Below are 22,625 nucleotides of genomic sequence, written 5' to 3' on the forward strand. Positions count from 1 at the left end.
GAAGAATTGCTTGAACCTGGTAGGTGGAGGTTGCACTGAGCTGAGATCATGCCACTGCACTCCAGCCTGGGCGATGGAGGCTCCATCTAAAAAAAAGAAATAGGATAAGAGTAAAATGAAAACATGACCAGTTGACATATTTGCACTTCAACCAGAAGTCCCACAACTAATCATGATCTTACCCAGTGAAATCAAAAATTTCGATTTTTCTGGTGTCTTGCATACTTACATTAGCCCATTTGTAAACCAGATTGCAGGTGAGTTCAGATTTGTGTATAGCTTAGACATAGGTATATGTATATGTATGCATATATGTAAGCTATATGTATTTGTGTATAGCTTAGACATAAGACTACAACAACTAGATTTAAGCCCTAGAACATTTCACCCACTGTACTCCCCATCATTTTATTTATTATTATTATTATTATTATTATTATTTTGAGATAGAGTCTTGCTCTGTTGCCCAGGCTGGAGTGCAGTGGCGTGATCTCAGTTCACTGCAACCTCCACCTCCCGGGTTCAAGCGATTCTCCTGCCTCAACCTCCTGAGTAGCTGGGATTACAGGCACATGCCACCACGCCTGGCTAATTTTTGTATTTTTAGTAGAGACAGGGTTTTGCTATGTTAGCCAGGCTGGTCTTGAACTCCTGGCCTCAAGTGATCCTCCCGCTTCAGGCTCCCAAAGTGTTAGGATTACATGCGTGAGCCACCACATCCAGCCACTCCCCATCATTTTAGAATGGTATTCTGCAAATGTTTTTCTTCAAACTGAGTGATTCAGGTCTACGGTTAAGCTACAGAGATCCTGCTCCCCTTTTCTTCCTAGAAATCCCATTTTACTTGGAATCAAGTTGCACTGCAGGTTATTGAAGCATCACATCTGCCTACTTTGTGTCTCCCTGCTGATTGACCTGTGTTTTTTTTCTGTTTTTTGTTTTTTGTTTTTTTGAATTTTAATATTCAGCTAATAGTTTCTAGGGGAACTTGAATATATTTTTGAAGTTGTTTACTTTTAGTCATTATACTCAATTTTAAGAAAATATAAATATACTTACCTCAGTTGATTTTTCTTCCTTTTAGTATAAGCAATGCCTTGAATTTCAAGAAACCATGTGAAACAAAAGTTATGTTTGTATGCGGTTTTCTCGTTTACAAACCTTTTCCACATATCTCACTTGATTCTTCTACCAATCACTTCCAGTAGCAATGCATGTTGCTACTTGATGTTTTATTTGATTTGCTTTTTTTTTGAGATGGAGTCTCACTCTGTCACCCAGTGCAGTGGCACAATCTTGGCTCACTGCAACCTCCTCCACCCAGGTTCAAGCAATTCTCCTGCCTCAGCCTCTTGAGTAGCTGGGACTACAGGCATGCACTACCATGCCCAGCTAATTTTTATATTTTTAGTAGAGATGGGGTTCACCATGATGACCAGGCTGGTCTCAAAATCCTGACCTCAGATGATCCACCTGCCTCAGCCTGAGTTGTTTTTAAACTGGTTATGTGAAATTAAATTATTTTTCTAAGGCCATATGGCTACTAAATTGCCCTTTACATCTTGGTCCCATCCACTTCTAAAACTGTAATACCTGCTTTTTCATTCTTATGCTCTACCTCTAGCCACCGAATTTTTCACTATTAAACATAAGCATGTCACTGTTAAGCTATCAAACATGCTATATTCTTTCATTACGCTTTGCCTTGGCTTATAGGTTATCATACAGTTCATTTGGCAAATTTAGCAATCAAAACCTCATTGAAAGTCATGTCCTTTATGAGGACCTTTAAAACTTCTCCAACTAGAGTTATTTACACGTTAGTAAACCTATAGTATTTTGGTTGCTATCTGTATTATAGCATATATCTCATTGTATTGTAATAGCCTGTTTTCTTCCTTGAACATGTGTTACATGTTTTTACATTCTCAGCAACCAAGTCTCAAATGCTTGTTTAATGAAAAATGTGAGGTTCAGTGCTTTTTCCCGCCATACAACATTGCCCAGAGAACTTTTAGAGCTTCAAAACATGCTTTCCTGGAATATCATAAAAATCATGTATTTATAGTATTGATATATAATACTGTACTTTTAGTATTTTATTAATTTTTTCAATGGAGAGCCCAGCTATCATTTTACTGATTTTCAGAGAATAATGCCAATAATTAATAATTTGTTACAAAGGAGCTTATCCTTTTAAAACCAATCAATAAGTAAAATTTTTAAAATTAAAAAAATAAAGATCAAGCAAATGTTTTATGTTATTTAATAAAACTCATAATGTATATTGATTGACAGAAAAGGTGCTTATACTCTGAGTCACTCTTCTTGTAAGGGATACAGAAGATCTAAAGTAAGCAGAAACCAATGGATTCTTTTTAATGTTAATTTTTTTAAGCACACATGGGACTGTTAAGAGTATTTGAAGTAATATAAGTCTATGAAATACAAGAACAGCCTTTGGAAACATACCAGATGGTTTTGCAACCAGGTTACAACTGCACTATGAGTTTCCTAACTAGTCTTTGTTGCTTTACTGAAAGCATAATCTTTTCTTTTTTTTTTTTTTTTTTTTTTTTTTTTTTTTTTTTGTTTGAGACGGAGTCTTGCTCTGCCACCCAGGCTGGAGTGCAGTGGCCAGATCTCAGCTCACTGCAAGCTCCGCCTCCCGGGTTTACGCCATTCTCCTGCCTCAGCCTCCCGAGTAGCTGGGACTACAGGCGCCTGCCTCGTCGCCCGGCTAGTTTTTTTTTTTTTTAAGTAGAGACAGGGTTTCACCGTATTAGCCAGGATGGTCTCGATCTCCTGACCTCGTGATCCGCCCGTCTCGGCCTCCCAAAGTGCTGGGATTACAGGCTTGAGCCACCGCGCCCGGCCTGAAAGCATAATCTTTGTCTCAAGTGGGCATATTCATTTAAGCAAGGCAGTTTGAAAACAATGGTAAAAAGAAAAGGTGAAATCTTATTTCTTTAAATTGTTTCATTAACAGAAGTACCTTTCTACCATACCACAGAATGCTTTAAACATAAATCAAACTGGAACCAAAATACAGTGGCACACTGACTTTCCATTGACTTTCAATATTCTTCTGTAGTGTTGACAATAGTCATCTTCCTATCCTTCCCAGTGTTATTATGGTCTGTTGCCTTGGAACCTATAGGCTACTGTAAAATAATATCAAAAAATAATGCCCTATAAAATTTAGATTTTTTTAGTCTTTGTAGAAAAATTGAACATTTATGTTACTCTTCACCCCCTCAAAATCCTATGATAATAAAGGAATGAAAATGTCAAACCTACAATGTTACAAAGAGAGCGAGGAGACAGTGACAGACAAGTAGTATCAACAAATTTTGAACACTGGAAAACAGATGAATGACTGAGTGACTTAGCAGGCAAGACAAAGCTGAAATTTAAATCTACATTGATGATAGTCAACAAGAACTTTCAGATTCATGGATGAAAAAGCCTAGGATTTGGAGCAATCTAAAATGTCAATGAAAGTGAGGTTTAAAAACAGGTGGTTTGGTTGCAAGTTAGTATAAGAAACAATTAGCCCCCTCTCTCACCCAGGTTTATTTCTGGAAAGATTGAACAACAGAGTCTCCGTATTCTTCAAAACCAGGCACAGCTGAGTATGTATTAAAGATGGAGGTTAATATTATATATGGGGATTCTACATACTGAATGTGAGAACTCCATCCCCCTTTTCTTTTTAGCTCTGAGCAGGCTGACAATCAGTCTTACATCTCCCAAGGGTGTAGAATTCCTCTTTAGGGAAACTGACCACCCCATGAGAAAGTATCTACAAATTGGCCCGGTTCCTACCAAATTACCCTATAGCAAACTTCCCAGCGTATAAGTTCTACCCATACATTCAGAGCTGCCAATCATTGTTTTAGTGCCTTACTCTTAAGTAAGCGCAGAGTCTTCACCAGATTATCAAAGTCTCTAACATGAAAAACAGACCAAAACAACAACAAAAACAAAACAAGTACAACAAAGCAAACAAAAACAGAGGAGAAGAACTCTGAGAAAATAGAAACAGCACAACAGACTAGAACAAGGATTGGCCAGTGCTTTCTATAAAGGGCCAGACAGTACAGTAGTCTCTCCTTAACCAGAGAAGATAGATTCCACAACTTCCACTAAATGCCTGAAACTAGGGGTAGTACCAAACTCTGTGTATACTGTGTTTTTTCTATCTGATAACCAAGATGGCTACTAAATGACTAACAGGCAAAAAGAGTATACAGCATGGACATGGTGGACAAAGGTATGATTAACATCCTGAGTGGGACAGCATGAGATTTTTATCATGCAGCTCAGAAAGGCATGCATTTTAAAATGTATGAATTATTTCTGGAATTTTCCATTTAATATTTTTGGACATTTGACCATGAGTAACTTTGACCACAGGCAAGATTGCAGCTGTAGGGGACTACTGTGTATGTTTTTTCCTTAATCCTCTTAAAAATGATCACTTGAGGTCAGCAGTTTGAGACCAGCCTGGCCAACATGGTGAAACCCCATTTCTACTAAAAATACAAAAATTAGCTGGGTATGGTGGTGCACGCCTGTAATGCCAGCTACTCAGGAGGCTGAGGGAAGAGAATCACTTGAACCCAGGAGGTGGAGGTTGCAGTGAGCCGACGACGTTGCACCACTGCACTTCAGCCTGGGCGACAGAATGAGACGCTTTCTCAAAAAAAAAAAAAAAAAAAAGTGAAGACCATTCCTACACATTGGAGGCTGTACAAAAACAAGACATGGGTTATTTTTGTGGGCACTACAGGCTATAGTTTGCCAACCCCAGATAGGAGAAATCTTCAAAAAAATATTAATATGCATAGAGATGTACCATATTGCCTCCATGAAACAAGAACAAAAGAATAAGAAGAAGTTCTTAGAAATTAACATGATACCAACAAATTTTAAATGCATAATAGGGCTTGGAAGATAAAATTGAAATTTTCCAGATCAAAAAGAGAAAGCGGGAAAGAAGAACTAGAAAATTAGAGGATCAGTATGCAATAACCAACTTCTGATAAATAGGAGGCCCAGATCATGAGAACAGAAAAAATAAAGGAAAGAAACATCTTAGAGAAATAACTCAAGAAAATTTCTCAGAATTGAATAACATGATTTCCTGGTTGAAGGGGCTCACTAAGGCACAGGCAAAGGAGGAAAAGCTACAAAGCACTTCACTGTGTCCTTTCCAAGTACCAGCGGATAAAGAAAAAGTCTTAAAATCTTCCAAAGACAAAAAGACAGGTCTCTATCTCACAAAAGATAGAGAATCAGAATCACAACAGACTTCTGAAAAACAACACTGAAACCAAAAAAATAGAAAAAATTGTCTTCAAATATTTTAGGGAAATTTTGGATTTATAACAAGTTCTATTCAAGCCAAACTAACAAACTATAAGACAAAATAAAACCTTCAACATATAAGGACCTAAAACATTTGCTTCAAATGGACACTTTCTCAAGATGTTACTGGAAGATGTGCTCCATCAAAATAAAAAAAAATTTCAAAAAGGAATATCAAGGATGCAGGAAACTAGGGTTACAATCCAGAATAGAGGCAAAGATAATTCCTAAAACAACCAGGAAGGAAAACTCTGGGATGATAGCAGTGCTGCAAGTAGTCCAAATTGAGTTCAGAGGATGGAAGATTTGACCATACTGGGAAGAATTTTTACAGCTGTGGCATGGTTTGGGGATTAATTAATGATAGAAAACATTAAAAAATTAATCCATAAGAAGAAGAGGCAGTTATTAACTCCAGGGAAGGCAAAAAGTCTTGTACAATAAAGGAAATGTAATTATAGTGCACTCTGTGACTCAGTTGTTAATATTCCCAGGAAAGGATGGTGAAGTATCAGTGGTATAAGAGAAATAAACATCTTCCAAGGAGGGAATCAGTACGTAAGTTCTCAAGTTCAAAAACTAAGAAGTAGTAGTAGGATGAATGTTCCTTAGAAATATGGAGGTAAAAACCAGAAGAGCTACCTAAAAAATTGAAAGTAATTGTTTCCGAGGAATGGGAATTGTAAACAGGAGGTGGGTGGGGAAAGGACAGTTACGTTTTTCACTGAAAACATAAAACTATGTGTTTGTGTTTCTTTGATAAAAGTTAAAATTTACAAAGCTAAAATTAAATTAACTTTAAAAAATAGTTCGAGCGTTTCAATCGTAGACAAGATGAAGTAAGCATATTTAATAGTCTAAAAAACCTAGACAGAATATGTGGAATAGCTGTTTGAGAACTCTGAAAAGTAAGCACTAGTAGGTAGATTAAGAAAGGAGACCAGAATTCAAAATACCAATGATCTAACTCAAGTAACTATTTAATACCAGATAAAGTAGAATTCCAAGCAAATAAAATTAGGGATAAAAGAGAACATTACATAATGATAACAGGGTGAATTCACCAAGAAGACATAAGAATCATAAATGTGTATGCACCCCAAAACAGGGACATGAAGCAAAAACTGACAGATCTGAAGAGAAAAATAGACAAATATACAATTATAGTTGGAAACTTCAAAATTCCTCTCAGTAACAGAACTAGTAGACAAACTAATAAAGATATAGATGACTGGAGCAACATTATTAGCCAACTCAAGTCCAGTATGTTCTCTGACAGTAATGGAATTAAACTACTAATCTAGTTTAAACTAGAAATCAATAACAGAAAAATGTCCAAATACTTGGAAATTAAGCAGCTATTCTAAATAATCCATAGACAAAACAGCAAGTTTCAAGTAAAATTAGAAAATATTTTGACCTGATCAAAAATGAAAATACAGCATATCAAAATGTAAGGACTGCAGCTAAAGCAGTGCTCAAATGGATATTTATATCATTAAATGCTTATTTTAGGAAAAAAATCCTCAAATCAGTGATCTTAGTTTCTACCTTATGAAGCTAGAAAAACAAGAGCTAAATAAATGTGAGGCAAACAGGAAAAAAAGGAATAATAAAAACAAGTATAAATTGATGAATTGTAACAAAAATAATGAAATCAGAGAAATTAAAATTAAGCTGTTTGAACTAAGAGTTGAGCTACCATTCAACTCAGCAATTCCATTACTGATTATATGCCCAAAGGAAAATAAATCATTCTGCCAAATAGACACATGCAGCTGTGTGTTAATCACAGCACAATTCACAAAAGCAAAGACATAGAAGCAACTCAAATACCTATCAACGATGGACTGGATAAAGAAAATATGGTACATATACACCATGGAATACTGCACAGCTGTTAAAAAGGAACGAAATCATGTCCTTGCAGCGACATGGATGCAACTGGAGGCCATTATGCTAAGCAAACTAACACAGAAACAGAAAACCAAATACCATATGTTCCCACTTATAAATGGGAGATAAACAGTGGGTACACATGTACGTAAAGATGGGAACACAGACACTAGGGAATGTAAGAGGAGGCAGAGAAGGAGGGAAGCAAGGGTTGAAAAATTACCTATTGTGTTCTATGCTTACTTTCTGGGTAATAGGTTCAACTGTACTCCAAACTCCAACATCATGCAATATAACCTTGTAACAAACCTGCACATGTACTCCCAGAATCTAAAATAAAATAAAAGTTGAAAAAGAAAAAAAAATAGACTCTTTGAAAAGATTGATAAAATTGATAAACCTCTAGCAAAATTAGCAAAGAAAAAAAGAGAAGCCACAATTACTAATATCAAGAATAAAAGAGGTATTAATAGTATAACTACAGACTCCACAGACATTAAAAGAATAATATGGGAATACTATGAACAACTGTATACATATACATTTGATAACTTAGATGAAGTAGATTAATTCCACAAAACCCACAAAATACCAAAATTCATCCAAGATGAAACAGATAACATGAGTAGCTATCCAGCAAAGAAACAGAATTCATAGTTAAAAGCCGTCTAAAAAATTATCTACCCAGATGTATTCACTAACAAATATTACCAAACATTTTAAAGAAGAAATAACACAAATTTTACATGATGTCTTCTAAAAAATAGAAGATGTAATCCTTCTTAGTTTATTTTATGAGGCCAAGATGGAATCGATAACATGTATAGCTATATAGCAAAGAAATAGAATCCATAGTTAAAAGCCTTCTAAAACATTCTCCACCCAGATGTGTTCACTAGCAAATATTACCAAACATTTAAAGAAGAAATAACACAAATTTTATATAATCTCTTCTGAAAAATAGATGCAATCCTTTCCAATTTATTTTATGAGACCAGAATTAACCAGCAATCAAAACCAGATGAAGACTACAAAAACAAAAGAAAAAGGAGGAGGGGGGAAGAAAACTGTAAGAGCCTAAAAATAAAACTGCACACCTACAACCATCTGATCTTTGACAAAGTTAGCAAAAATAAGCAATGGGGAAAGGACTCCTTGTTCAATAAATGGTGCTGGAGTAATTGGCTTGCTATATGCAGAAGAATGAAACTGGACCCCCTCCCTTTTACTCTATACAAAAATCAACTCAAGATGGATTAAAATGAACTCAACGTAGATTAAAGATTTAAGTGTAAGACCTCAAACTATAAAAATCCTAGAAGAAAACCTAGGAAACACTGTTCTAAACATCCGACTTGGCAAAGAATTTGTGACTAAGTCCTCAAAAGCAACTGCAACAAAATAAAAATTGACAAGTGGGACCTAACTGGCTAGCCATATGCAGGAGATTGAAACTGGACCCCCTTCCTTACACTATATACAACAACCAACTCAGGGTGAATTAAAGACTTAAATGTAAAACCTTAAACTAAAAACCCTTGAGGAAAACCTTGGAAATACCATTCTGGACATAGGCTCTAGAAAGATTTCATGATGAAGACACCAAAAGCAATTGCAACAAAAACAAAATCGACAAATGGGACTTAATTAAACTACAGAGCTTCTGCACAGCAAAATATCAATAGAGTAAAGACAACCCAGAGAATGGGAGAAAATGTTTGCAAACTATGTATCTTACAAACATCTAATATCCAGAATCCATAAGGAACTTAAATTGACAAGCAAAAAACAACCCCATTAAAAAGTGGCCAAAGGACATGAACAGACATTTCTCAAAAGGAGACATGCATGTGGCCAAGAAGCATATGAAAAGATGTTCAACATGCTAATCATTAGAGAAATGCAAATCAAAACCACAATGCGGCTGGGCGCGGTGGCTCACACCTGTAATCTCAACACTGGGAGGGCAAGGCGGGCGGGTCACTTGAGGTCAGGAGTTCAAGACCACTTTGCCCAATATGGCAAAACCCCATCTCTACTAAAAGTACAAAAATTAGCTGGGCATTGTGACACATAACTGTAATTCCAGCTACTTGGGAGGCTAAGGCAGGAGAATTGTTTGAAACGAGGAGGTGAAGGTTGCAGTGAGCTGGGATTATGCCACTGCACTTCAGCCTGGGCAACAGAGTGAGACTCTGTCTCCAAAACACACACACACAAGATAACATCTCATACCAGTCAGAGTGGCTATCGTTAAAAAGTAAAAAAAAAAAAAAAAAAACAGATGCTGGTGGCAAGGTTACAAAGAATAGGGACCACATATATACTGCTGGTGGGGACGTAAATTAGTTCAGCCACTGTGGAAAGCAGTGTGTTGATTTCTGAAAGAAGTTAAAGCAGAAGTACTGTTCAACCCAACAATTCTATTATTGGATATATACCCAAAGGAATGTAAATCATTCTCCCATAAAGATATATGTATCTGTATGTTCATCACAGCACTGTTCACAGTAGCAAAGATGTGGAATCAACCTAAATGCCTATTGATAGTAGACTGGATTAAGAAAATGTGGTACATATATACACAATGGAATACTATGCAACCATAAAAAAGAGTAAGATCATGTCCTTTGCAGCAACATGAATGGAGCTGGAGGCTATTCTAAATGAACTAATGCAGGAACAGAAAACCAAATACCACATGTTCTCACTTATACACGGGAGCTAAACATTAAGTATATGTGGACAGAGAAGGGAACAACAGACACCAGGGCCTACTTGAGGGTGGAGAGTAGGAGGAGAGTGAGGAAAACTACCTGTTGGATACTTTGCTGCTTTTTACCTGGGTGACAAAATAATCTGTCCCAATTTGTCACAACAAATCCCCATGACATGCAATTTGCCTCTGAAACAAACCTGCACATGTATTCCTGAAACTAAAATAAAAGTTAAAAAAAACAACAACTATAGATCAATATCCCTCTGAAACACAGATGAAGATGTCCTTTATAGAGTGCCAGCAAATTGGGTAAGGTCCTCAAAAATGGCAGAACAAAGACCTTTAAAATTTCTAAAAGCAATGAGAAAATAGACAAAAATAAGTTAGAATCAACTTTATCAAAACTCTGGGTATTAATCAAAAGTTACAGCATTCTAGGAAGCATTTATTCCTTAAAAATAGCTGAATTACAGTAAGAATAGTAAGCTTTGTGGTATTTTAACTTGCTCTGTTCTCACCTCTCTCCAAGTTCACAATAGCCTTAAAAACCAACAGCCTGAAATCATGAGAAAAGCCAGCAACCTGACAGTCATTGGAAGGAGCAAAACGGGGCTGGAGAACATTTCCAGAGAATTATGTGACCTACCTGGGAGTTCCCTGGAAGACCCCACTCACAAGGCTATCTTTATTTGACCTGACTCAGAGCTCACCCAGCCAGCTGTTTAACTTCACAGCTACCTGAGACAATGAATGACATCTGAGGCAAGTGAGAGGCTAGCCAAAAAATGTAACGAGAAAAGCTGAGGAATGCGATGTTCATAGAGAGCTTTTAAAGTTCTGACATATTCCTGGGATTTTAGTGGGCCATGCCTATGTGTAGGACTGTGCATTTGACCAGTGATGTGGACATGCCAAGAAAAGACCTGAAAAGGCCTTAAGCTATCAATTTGGTACTCTACTGAAGCAGGAAGTGAAATCAAGATCAGAGTTATTACCTACCTTGCTGAGGATTGAAATTATGTCCCAATACATGCAGAGACTCTTGGCAAAGAATGGGAGACGTGATGATTCTAGACATTTAAGGAAATCTCTGTCTAATTATTAGCTGACTACTAAGTTAACCAAGCAGTCTTCAATGACCACACGTGAGAGAATACAGACTTTACAGTATTATTTTAGAAAAATTACAAGAACAAAAAACCTTGAAGAGGGAGAATAATCTGATTACTGTATTTGCCACATTATATTATTTAAAATGTACTGTTTTAAACAGAAATCATGACACATAACAAAGTATAACTGTACACTAAGAGAAAAAAAATAATAGAAACTATCCCTGAGGAAACCCAGACATTTGTCTTAGTAGACAAAGCTATGCGTTAGGAGAGACAGCTAGTTCAAATATGTTCAATAACTAAGCAAACTGTATCAAAAACTATGAGAATTATGTCTTACCTCACTAAATAGGGAATATCAATAAAGAGATAAAATTTGCTTAACAAAAACCTAATTGCAATTCTGGAGTTGGAAAGTATAATAGCTAAAATGAAATATTCATTTCAGGGGCCCAACAGCAGATTTAAGCAGGCAGAAGAAAGAATTGATTTACTTCAACATCAATTGAGGTTATTCACTCTGAGGAACAGAAAGAAAAAGAATGAAGAACAACTAGCATAATCTCAGAGACCTGTAGAACCTCATCAAGTGTACCAACATATGCATATGTGGAGTCCCAAAAGGACAGGAGAGAAAAAATAACAGAAAGAATACTTGAATAAATTATGGCTGAAAATGTTCTGAATTTGATTAAAAACATTAATTTATACATCCAAGAAGATAAGCGAACTCCAAGTAGGATGAACTCAGGGAGATTCCTATCTAGATGGTTGAAATCAAACAGCCAGAAGACAAAATCTAGAAAGCGGCAAGAGAGAAATAACTTACCATGTACAAAACATCCTCCAGACCAGGAAGCAGTTAATTGACACGGTCAAAGTGCTGAAAGAAAATGACCGTCAACTAAGAATACTATATCTAACAAAACTGTCCTTCAGAAATAAGGTAAAAATTAAGATATTCCCAAATAAACAAAAACCAAGAGAATTACTCTGTAGCAAACTTGTCCTACAAGAATTACTAAAAGGAGTCTTCCAGGCTGAAATGAAAGGATATTAGGAAGTAAGTCAAATGCACATGATGAAATAAAGAATACCCACAAAGATAATGACATAGGTAAATATAAAAGTTAATATAAATGTATTTCTTGCTTATAATTCTTTTTCTCCTGATTTTTTTAAAAGAGCAACTGCATAAAATAATTGTAAATCTGTGGTGATTGTCTCGTGGGTTGCCAAGACCACCTTCAAGTTCAGTAATTCACTTGGGACAGTTAGATAGCCTCAGGATATAACTGTATACATGGCTAGGATTTATTACAGTGAAATGATAGCAAGCACAATCAGCAAAGAGAACAGAACATGTGCATGGGACAAAGTCCAGGGAGCCAGTCTTAAGCTTCTAAGTGTCCTCTCCCAGTGCAGTTACACAGAACACACTTCCCCAAGCGATGAGCTGTGGCAACACGCATGAAATATTTCCAATCAGAGGAACTCATTAACACCCAGGGATTTTATTGGGGCTGGTCTGCCTAGCAGTTTCCAGAAGACTAGACTCTCAAAAGGAGAATAAGTATTCAGCATTAATATATTGTTTACTCAAACAGTTTAGGCACAGTGAGGCTCTCTTATCAGTCAATCACAGGAACCCTCCTGAATCTAAGTTTTCATTCATCAGCCCAGAGCCACCTTTAAACAGACCTTTCTAGGGATAAATAATCCAACCTACAATGTTAATTATTCTGCACCAGCATACAATGTTTAAAGATATAATTTATATGACAGTAACAACCCAAAGGTGATAGGTGCGGGAACAGAAGGACCATTTTTGTGTACTATTGAAATTAAGTTGGTAATTATACTGACTAGGTTATTACTTGTTGATGTGTTTATTATACTCTTCAACCACTAATAAAAATAATTTAGAAAATATAGTAATGTAAATGATAAGAGAATTAAAATTATATACTGGTGTCTATTGGAGAAAATGGAAAGTAATGGAAAGACAGAAGAACAAAATACATATGGCATATAGAAAGCAAATAGCAGAGTGGGTATTTTACAAAATAGCTAAGTAAATCCTACCTTAACAGTAATTACATTAAATATAAATGGATTAAACACTCCAGTCTAAAGGCAAAGTTTGGCTGAATGGATTGAAAATAATATGATATATACTGTCTGCAAGAGAAACACTAGTTTAGAAAACACAAATAGGTTGAAAATAAAATGATGGGAAAGACATACCATGCAAATAGTAAACAAAAGAGAGCTGGTTTGGTTATACTAATAGATAAAATAGACCCTTAAGACAAAATAAATGTTAATATAAACAATTAACATTTTATAATGATAAAAATGCCATCCTGCCTGCAATCTTAGCACTTTGGGAGGCTGAGGTGGGCAGATTGCTTGAGCCCTCAAGTCTAGCCTAGGCAACATGATGAAACCCTGTCTCTACTAAAAGTACAAAAAAATTAGCCAGGCGTAGTGGCATGTACCTATAATCCCTGCTATTCAGGAGACTGAGGTGGGAGAATCACCTGAGCCCAGGAAGTTGAGGCTGCAGTGAGCCATGATCTCACTACTGCACTCCAGCCTGGGCAACAGGAGTGAGACTCTTGTCTCAAAAAAAAAAAAAAAAAAACCAGCCATTCTCTGAAGAATGTATAACAAGTCAAAACAAGTGCAATTATAAACATATGTAGTTAACATAAAAGGCCCCAAAACACATCTAGCAAAAAGCACCAGAAATCAAGAATTTAGTAATACTTGGAGACTTCCATACCCTACTCAATAATGGATAGAACAACTAGAAGGAAAATCAACAGGAAATAAAGTTTGTAGTTTTGTTGGTTTGAACAAAACTACAAACCAACGACTACAAACAAACCTAACAGACATCTGTAGCACACTTCACCCAACAACAGGAGAATATGCATTCTCCTCAAGTGAACGTGACACATTCTTCAGGATAGACCATCCATTCATCCATAAAATATAAAATAAGTTTCCATAAATGTTAAGAGGTTGAAATCATTACAAGTATTATTTCTGACCACAATGAAATAAACCAGAACTCAATAATGGAAGGAAAAATGGAAAATTCACAAATACATGGAAATTCAATGACACACTTTTAAATAACCAATGGGTCAAAGAAGAAATCAGAAGGAAAATTGAAAAATACATTGTGATAAATGAAAATGGAAACAATGTCCCAAAATTTGGGGGACACAGTGAAAGTACTACTCCCAGGGAAATTTTAAAAAGCTGTAAACATCTAGGCTGGGCGCGGTGGCTCATGCCTGTAATCCCAGTAGTTTGGGAGGTTGAGGTGGGCGGATTACCTGAGGTCAGGAGTTTGAGACGAGCCTGGCCAACATGGTGAAACCCCATCTCTACTAAAAATACAAAATTTAGCCAGGCGTGGTGGCACAGGCCTGTAATCCCAGCTACTTGGGAAGCTGAGGCAGGAGAATTGCTTGAGTCCAGGAGGCGGAGGTTGCAGTGAGCTGAGAGCATGCCACTGCACTCCAGCCTGGCTGACAGAGCGAGAGACTGTCTCAAAAAAAAAAAAGCTGTAAACATCTGTATTTTAAAAGAATAAACATCTGGAATCAATAATCTAACCTTCCACCTTAAGGAATTAGGAAAAAAAGAGCAAACTAAACCCAAAGCAAGGCAATCAAAGGAAATACTAGAGATTGGAAAGGAAATAAATGAAATAGAGAATTCAAAAAACAGTAGAGAATAACCAAGGTAACAAAAGTTGATTTGTTGAAAAGATCAACAAAATTGACAGACCTGTACCAAGACTGACCAAAGAAAATACAGAGGACTTCTAATTTACTAAAATTAGAAATGAGAGGAGATGTTACTACCTTACAGAAATACAAAGGATTATAAGAGAATACCTTCAAAAATTGTGTGATGCGGTGAAACTCCATCTCTACTAAAAATACAAAAAATTAGCCGGGCGTGGTGGTGGGCGCCTGTAGTCCCAGCTACTCAGGAGACTGAGGCAGGAGAATGGCGTGAACCCGGGAGGCGGCACTTGCAGTGAACCGAGATCGCGCCACTGCACTCCAGCCTGGGCGACAGAGCGAGACTCCGTCTCAAAAAAAAAAAAAATTGTGTGATGAGAAATTAAATAACTTAGATTAAATGGACAAATTCATAGATAGACACAAAATACTGAGAATATATCAAGAAGAAATAGAATATCTTTTTTTTTCTTTTTCTTTTTTTTTGAGATGGAGTCTCACTGTCACCTGGGCTGGAGTGCAGTGGCATTATCTCGGCTCACTGCAACCTCCGCCTCCCAGGTTCAAGCAATTCTCCTGCCTCAGCCTCTTGAGTAGCTGGGATTACAGGTGCCTGCCACCATGCCTGACTGTATTTTTAGTAGAGATGGTGTTTCACCATGTTGGTCAGGCTGGTATCGAACTCCTGACCTTGTGATCAGCCTGCCTCGGCCGCCCAAACTGCTGGGATTACAGGCATGAGCCACTGCGACCAGCTGAAATAGAATATCTGAATAGATGTATAACAAGTAAAGATAGAATTTGTCATCAAAACACTTCCCCCACTTATTTTTTTTTTTTTTTTTTTTTGAGACAAAGTCTCACTCTCGCCCAGGCTGGAATGCAGTGATGCGATCTCAGCTCACTGCAACCTCTACCTCCCAGGTTCAAGTGATTCTCCTGCCTCAGCCTCATGATTAAATGGCTTCACTGGTGAATTCTACCAAAAAGTTACAGAAGAATTAGCATTAATCTTTCATTAACTCTAGCAAAAAATGGAAGAGAATTTTTACCAATTCCTTCTATGTGGCCAGTATTATCTGATACTAAAACAAGTAAAATACATTACAAGAAAAGAAGATTGTACAGCAATATTTCATATGACTATAGAAATAAAAGCCATTGACAGAATCAGCAACATACTAAAAGGATTATACACCATGACCAAGTAAGATTTATCCCAGCAATCCAAGATTGGTTCAACATGCTTTATAAAATCAGTTAATGTAATACACCATATTAACAGAAGACCAAAACCACATGATCTTCTCAAGATGCAAAAAAAAAAAAAAAAAAAAGCATAAAACAGTATTCAACACATTTTCATGATGAAAATACTCAGCAAAGTGGGAATATAAGGTTACTTACTTAGCTTTAATGAGGTCATCTATGAAAAACTCACAGCTAACATCACACTTAATCGTAAAAGACTGAAATGTTTTTCCTAAGTTCAAGATCACAACAGTGATTTTCACTCTTACCACTTCTGTTCAATATTGTATTGGAGGTTCTAACCAGGGCAGTGAGACAAGGAAAAGAAAGAAAGGTATACAGATTGGAAAGGAAGAAGCAGAACTATTTTTATTTGCGAATGATATATTACACACAGAAAATCCTAAGAAATCCATTTTTAAAATAGCAGAACTGATAGGTTCAGCAAGGTTTCAGGTTACAAGACCAATATTTTAAAAAAATGACATTTTTATTCACTAGAGCCAAAAATCTAAAAATGAACTTAACAAAATTCCATTTAAAATAACATCAGAAAGAATAAAATACTTAGAAATATACTTAACTAAGGAGATGAAAGATCTATATATGGAAAACTGCAAAACATTATTGAATGAAAATTCTAAATAAATGGAAAGAATTCCATGTTCATGGATTTGAAGACTTATTGTTAAAATATCAGCACTCCCCTATATTGATATAGAGGTTAAATACAATACTAATCAAAATCCCAGCTGACTTTCTGGCAGAAATTGAGAAGCTGATTCTAAAATTATTATGGAAAGGCAAGGAACCCAGAACAGTCAAAACAATCTTGAAAAAGAAGAACATACTAGGAGAACAAACAGTTTTCTATTTCAAACTTATTACAAAGCCACACTAATCAAGACTATGTTGTACTGGCATCAAGACAGATGTATAGATCAATGGGTAGAATTGAGGGTCCATAAACAAATTCATACATCTACAGTGAATTGGTTTTTGACAAGAGTGCCAAGACAACTCAAAGAAAGAATAGTCTTTTCACCAGATGGTGTTGGGACAACTGGATATGTGCAAATAATGAAATTAGACTCCTACCTCATACCACATACAAAAGTTAACTCAAAGTGGATCAAAGACAGAAAAAGGTGAAAACAGGTATAAATTTTCTTGACCTTGTATTAGGCACTAGTTTCTCAGATCTGCTATCAGAAGCACAAGCAACCAAAGAAAAAGTAGATAAATTGGACTTTGTTATAGTTCAAATTTTTATTCTTCAATGGACAGTATCAAGAAATGGAAAAGACAACTCACATATGGAGAAAATATTTGCAAATCATGTGTAGCAGGATCTAGTATCCAGAATATATAAAGAACTCTTACAACTTAATAATAAAAAGACAAAATGGGCCATTAAAAATGGACCAATAATTTGAACAGACTTCTCCAAAAAAGGATACACAAATGGCCAGTAAGCACATAAAAATGATGTTCAACATCATTGGTCGTTAGGGAAATGCAAATCAAAGCCGTAGTGAAATATCATTTCACACTTCCTAGGGTAGATTTAATTTTAGAAGGGTATACAATAACAAGTGATGGTGAGGATGTGGAGATTTTGGAACCCTCATACATAGGAGGTGGGAATGTAAAATGTGCAGCTGCTTTGGAAGACAGTATGGCAGTGTTTGAAAAAGTTAAACATAGAATTACCATATGACTCACCAGTTCCACTTCTAGGTATATGCCCAAGAGAATAAAAAACATGTATTCATATAAAAACTTGTACCTGAATGTTTCTAGCAGCATTATTCATAGTAGCCAAAAGGTGGAAATATTAACTTATAAATAAAGTACTGAGAAATGATACAATATGAGTGAATCTTGAAAACATCACGTTCAGTGAAATATGCCAGATACAAAATACTACATATTGTATGATTCCACTTAAATGAAATGTCCAGAATCGGCAAATTTCTAAGGACAGAAAGATTAGTGGTTGCCAGAGGTAATGGGGAATAATTGGGATAATTTGGAGTAACAGCTAGTGGGCACAGGGTTTCTTTTTGGGGTGGTGAAAATGTTCTGGGATAGGTAAGTGGTATAGGTTATACAGCCTTGTAAATATACCAAAAACCATTGCATTGTATGTACACTTTAAAATTGTTTAATAATTATTAAAAAGTATGTTTTTATTTTTTAATGTATTTTTTAAAACTAGCAAATTGAATCCAAAAATCTATAAAAAGAATAATACACCATGACTAGGAATGCAAGGATGATTCAGTGTTTGAAAATGAACCAGTGTAATCTACCATATTAACAGTCAAAAGAAGAAAAACTACATGTTATGTCAATTGAATTTTAGAATATTTTTGACAAAATTAAATGTTTATTCATGATTTTTAAAACTCATCAAACTAGTAAAAAGGACCTTTACATAAAACCTACAATTATTTATAATACTTAAGGTTAAAAAAAAAACCAAAGGGTCTATGTGGTTAAGAAAGATCTTAGAAAATATTTTCTATAATTTTCTTGAGTGTAAAATAAAATACAACATTTTGGATGTAAGTTATCCGTATTTGGTAAAAGTAGGGAATTTTTAATACATATTCTTTGTTACATTGTATTGGATAGCTTCTATAACTTTTCTCCTAATAACAAATTGTTTAAAAGAATCTATAAAATTGATTTTTTTCCAATTTTCTGTCTGTCCCACTGGAAAACTGGATTTATTTCCGATGTTATAATTATTTGATTTTCTCCCTATTTTTTTCTAGATGTATTCGACACCAAAATGATTGGGGAGCTCTTATTCTAGTGGATGATCGCTTTAGGAATAACCCAAGTCGCTATATATCTGGTAAGATCTCAACTGGGCTTAGAGTAAAAACTAGTAACAATCTTCATATTTTTATCGTGGTAAAAAACACATAACATGAGCTCTACCATCTTATTAAGTGCACAGTACAATATTAACTATAAGCACAGTATTTCACAGTAGATATCTAGAACTTTTAAATCTTACATAACTGAAACTTAACACTGACTGAACAGCAATGCCCCGTTTCCCTCTCCCCCCATCCCCTGGCAACCACCGCTACACTTTCTGCTTCTATTAGTTTGACTACTTTAGATACCTCATATAAATTGAATTATGCAGTATTTGTCCTTCTGTAACTGGCTCATTTCAGTTAGCATAATGTCCTCAAGGTTCATCTATGTTATAGTATCTGACAGGATTTCCTTCTTTTCAATGACTGTTTAATATTTTATGTATACATTATACCATATTTTCTTTATCCATTCATCTGTCAGTAGACATTTAGGTTGTTTCCACCTTATGGATATTGGGAACAATGCTGCAATGGACATGGGAATGCAGATATCTCTTCAAGATCCTGATTTCAGTTTTTTTGAATAAATACCAAGCGTAGGATTGGCGAATCATCATAGTTCTGAGTTTAATTTTTTGATTTGATACTGTTCTTCACAGCAACTGCACCATTTAACATTCCCACCAATAGCACACAAGGGTTCCAATTTCTCCATATCCTCCCTAATGCTTATTTCCTTTTTTCTTCTTTCTCTTTTTTAAATTTCATAATGGCTATCCTACCAGGTATGATGTGATAGCACCTTGTGGATTTGATTTGCATTTCTCTGATGATTAGGGATGTTAAGCATCTTTTCTATACCTGTTGGCCGAATCATACATCTTCTTTGGAGAAACATCTTTTCGTTTGCTCATTTTTTAATTGAGTTATTTGGAATCCTTTGCATATCTGTTTTTTTGGTTTGGTTTTTGGTGTGTGTGTTTTTTTGGTTTGTTTTTGTTTTTGAGACGGAGTCTCGCTCTGTCACCCAGGCTGGAGTGCAGTGGCACGATCTCTGCTCACTGCAAGCTCCGTCACCTCCCGGGTCCATGCCATTCTACTGCCTCAGCCTCCTGAGAAGCTGGGACTACAGGTACCCGCCACCACGCCCTGCTAATTTTTTTACATTTTTAGTAGAGACGGGGTTTCACCGTGTTCACCAGGATGGTCTCGATCTCCTGACCTCGTGATCCGCCTGCCTTGGCCTCCCAAAGTACTGGGATTACAGGTGTGAGCCACCATGCCCGGCCTTGGTGTGTTTTTTTGTTTGTTTGTTTGTTATTGAGATATAGGAGTTTCTTATATATTTTGGAGATTAACTCCTTATCAGATATATGCCTTGCAAATATTTTCTCCCATTCTGTAGGTTGCCTTTTGACTCGGCTGATTATTTACTTTGCTGCACAGAAGTTTTTTAGTTTAACATGGTCCTCCTTGTCGAATTTTGCTTTTATTCCCTGTGTTTTTGGTGTCATATCCAAACAATCGTTGCCAACACCAAGACTGGATAATTTATAAAGATAAGAGGTTTATTTGGCTTATGGTTCTGCAGGCTGTACAAGAATCCTGGCACCAGCATCTACTTCTAATGAGGGCCTCAGAAAGTCTACAATCGTAGCAAAAGGTGAAGGGAAAGCAAATGCATCACATGGTGAGAGAGGGAGCAAGAGAGAGGAGAGGAGGTGCAAGGCTCTTTTTAACAATCAGATCTCATGTGAACTAATTAGAGTAAGAGCTCACTCATTACCATGGAGAGGGCACCAAGCCTTTCATGAGGGCTCTGTCCCCAGGACCCACACACCTCCCAGTAGGCCCCACCTATGACACTGGGGAACACATTTCAACATGAGCTTTGGAGGAAACAAATAACCAAAGCGTATCAATCCCCATTGACAGCCTGTTGAAGATCCGTTGACCATACATGTGTGGATCTGCTTCTGGGCTCTCTATTATGTTCCATTGGTTTATATGGTTTTCTTTATGCCAGTACCATACTTTTTTGACTACTACAGCTGTGTAATGTATTTTATAGAATCAAGAAGTATGATGCCTGCAGCTTTTATCTTTTTTCTCAAGATTCTTTTGCCTATTTGTGATCCTTTGTCATTTCATATGAATTTAGATTGTGGCTGGGCATGGTGGCTCATGCCTGTAATCCCAGCACTTTGAGAAGCCAAGGCAGGTGGATCACAAGGTCAGGAGTTCGAGACCAGCCTGGCCAACATGGTGAAACCCCATCTCTACTGAAAATACAAAAATTAGCTGTGTGCAGTGGTGGGTACCTGTAATCCCAAATATTCGGGAGGCTGAGGCAGGAGAATGGCTTGAACCTGTGAGGTGGAGGTTGCTAAGACCGCGCCATTGCACTCTAGGCTGGGTGACAGAGTAAGACTCTGTCTCAAAAAAAAAAAAAAAAAAAGAGATTGCTTTCAGTAGTATGGACATTCTGACAATATTAGGTATTCCAATCTGTGAACATGGGATGTCTTTCCATTTATTTGTGTTATCTTTATTGTTTTTCAGCAATGTTTTATAATTTTCAGTGTACAGGTTTTTTGCCTCCTTAGTTGCTTATTCCTAGGTATTTTATTATTTTTGATGCTATCATAAATGGGATTGTTTTCTTAAATTCCTCTTTTGATTGTTTTTAGTGTATAGAATTGCAAGTGATTTTTGTATTCTGCAGCTTTACTGATTTGTTTATTAGTCCTAACAGGTTTTTTTTCAATCTTTAGGATTTTCTACATAAAAGATCATGTCATCTGCAAGGAGAGATCATTTTACTTTATTCTTTTTCAATTTGGATTCCTTTTATTTCATTTTCTTGCTTAATAGTCTGGCTAGGACTCTTAGTACAAAGCTAAATAGAAGTAGTGAGAATGAACATCCTTGCTTTGTTCCTGGTCTTAAAAGCTTTTCTTTTTTAAACTTTTTGAAGAAACATGCTTTAATTCCTTTCCCATTTTTCTTTTGCATACCTTCTATAGATATTTCCTTTGTGGTTACATGGGTCTTACATAAAACATAGTCATAACAATATTTTCAGCTAACAACTTAATTTCAGTTGTATAAAAAACTCTACACTTTTACTTTTCCCCATCACATTTTATTATTAAAGTCACAAATTATACCCTTTTATATAGTGTATCCACTAACATACTATTATAGTTATTTTCATACTTTGTCTTTTAACTTCTGTATAGAATTCAACATTATTTGTGTATCACTGTTGTTAAAGTATTCTGTATTTGTGTACACTTTTAACTTCATGAGCAAACTTTATGCTTTTGTGTTGCTGTTTAGCAGGCTTCCTTTAGCATATCTTGCAAGGCAAGTTTAGTGGTGAAGTCCCTCAGCTTTTGCTTATCTCGAAAAGTTTTTACCTCTTATTCATTTTGGTAGATGGCTTTACCAGATATAATATCCTTCACTGGCAGGTTTTTTTCTTTCAGCACTTTAAACATGTCATCCCACTTCCTTATGGCATGCAAGATGTCACCTGAGAAATCTTTCTCTTTTTTTGGAGATAGGGTGTTACTCTGCCACCCAGGCAGGAGTGCAGTGGTGTGATCATGACTCACTGCAGCCTCAGCCTCCCAGGCTCAAGTGATCCTCCCACCTCAAC

At 36.2% G+C, this 22,625-nt stretch overlaps 1 protein-coding gene across 1 annotated transcript in view; it reads left to right on the forward strand.

Annotated features, from left to right (window-relative positions):
- The window catches only part of BRIP1 (BRCA1 interacting protein C-terminal helicase 1), a 183,892-nt gene that overhangs the window by 151,744 nt on the left and 9,523 nt on the right, over window positions 1–22,625 (forward strand). Inside the window, exon 18 of the mRNA XM_033183748.1 lies at window positions 18,905–18,987. Within this exon, the coding sequence (XP_033039639.1) occupies window positions 18,905–18,987 (83 nt within the window). The remainder of the gene's footprint in view (window positions 1–18,904; window positions 18,988–22,625) is intronic.

This window comes from Trachypithecus francoisi, unplaced genomic scaffold (assembly GCF_009764315.1).
Source record: "Trachypithecus francoisi isolate TF-2019V2 unplaced genomic scaffold, Tfra_2.0 Lachesis_group20, whole genome shotgun sequence".
In the NCBI taxonomy this organism is placed as follows: domain Eukaryota; kingdom Metazoa; phylum Chordata; class Mammalia; order Primates; family Cercopithecidae; genus Trachypithecus; species Trachypithecus francoisi.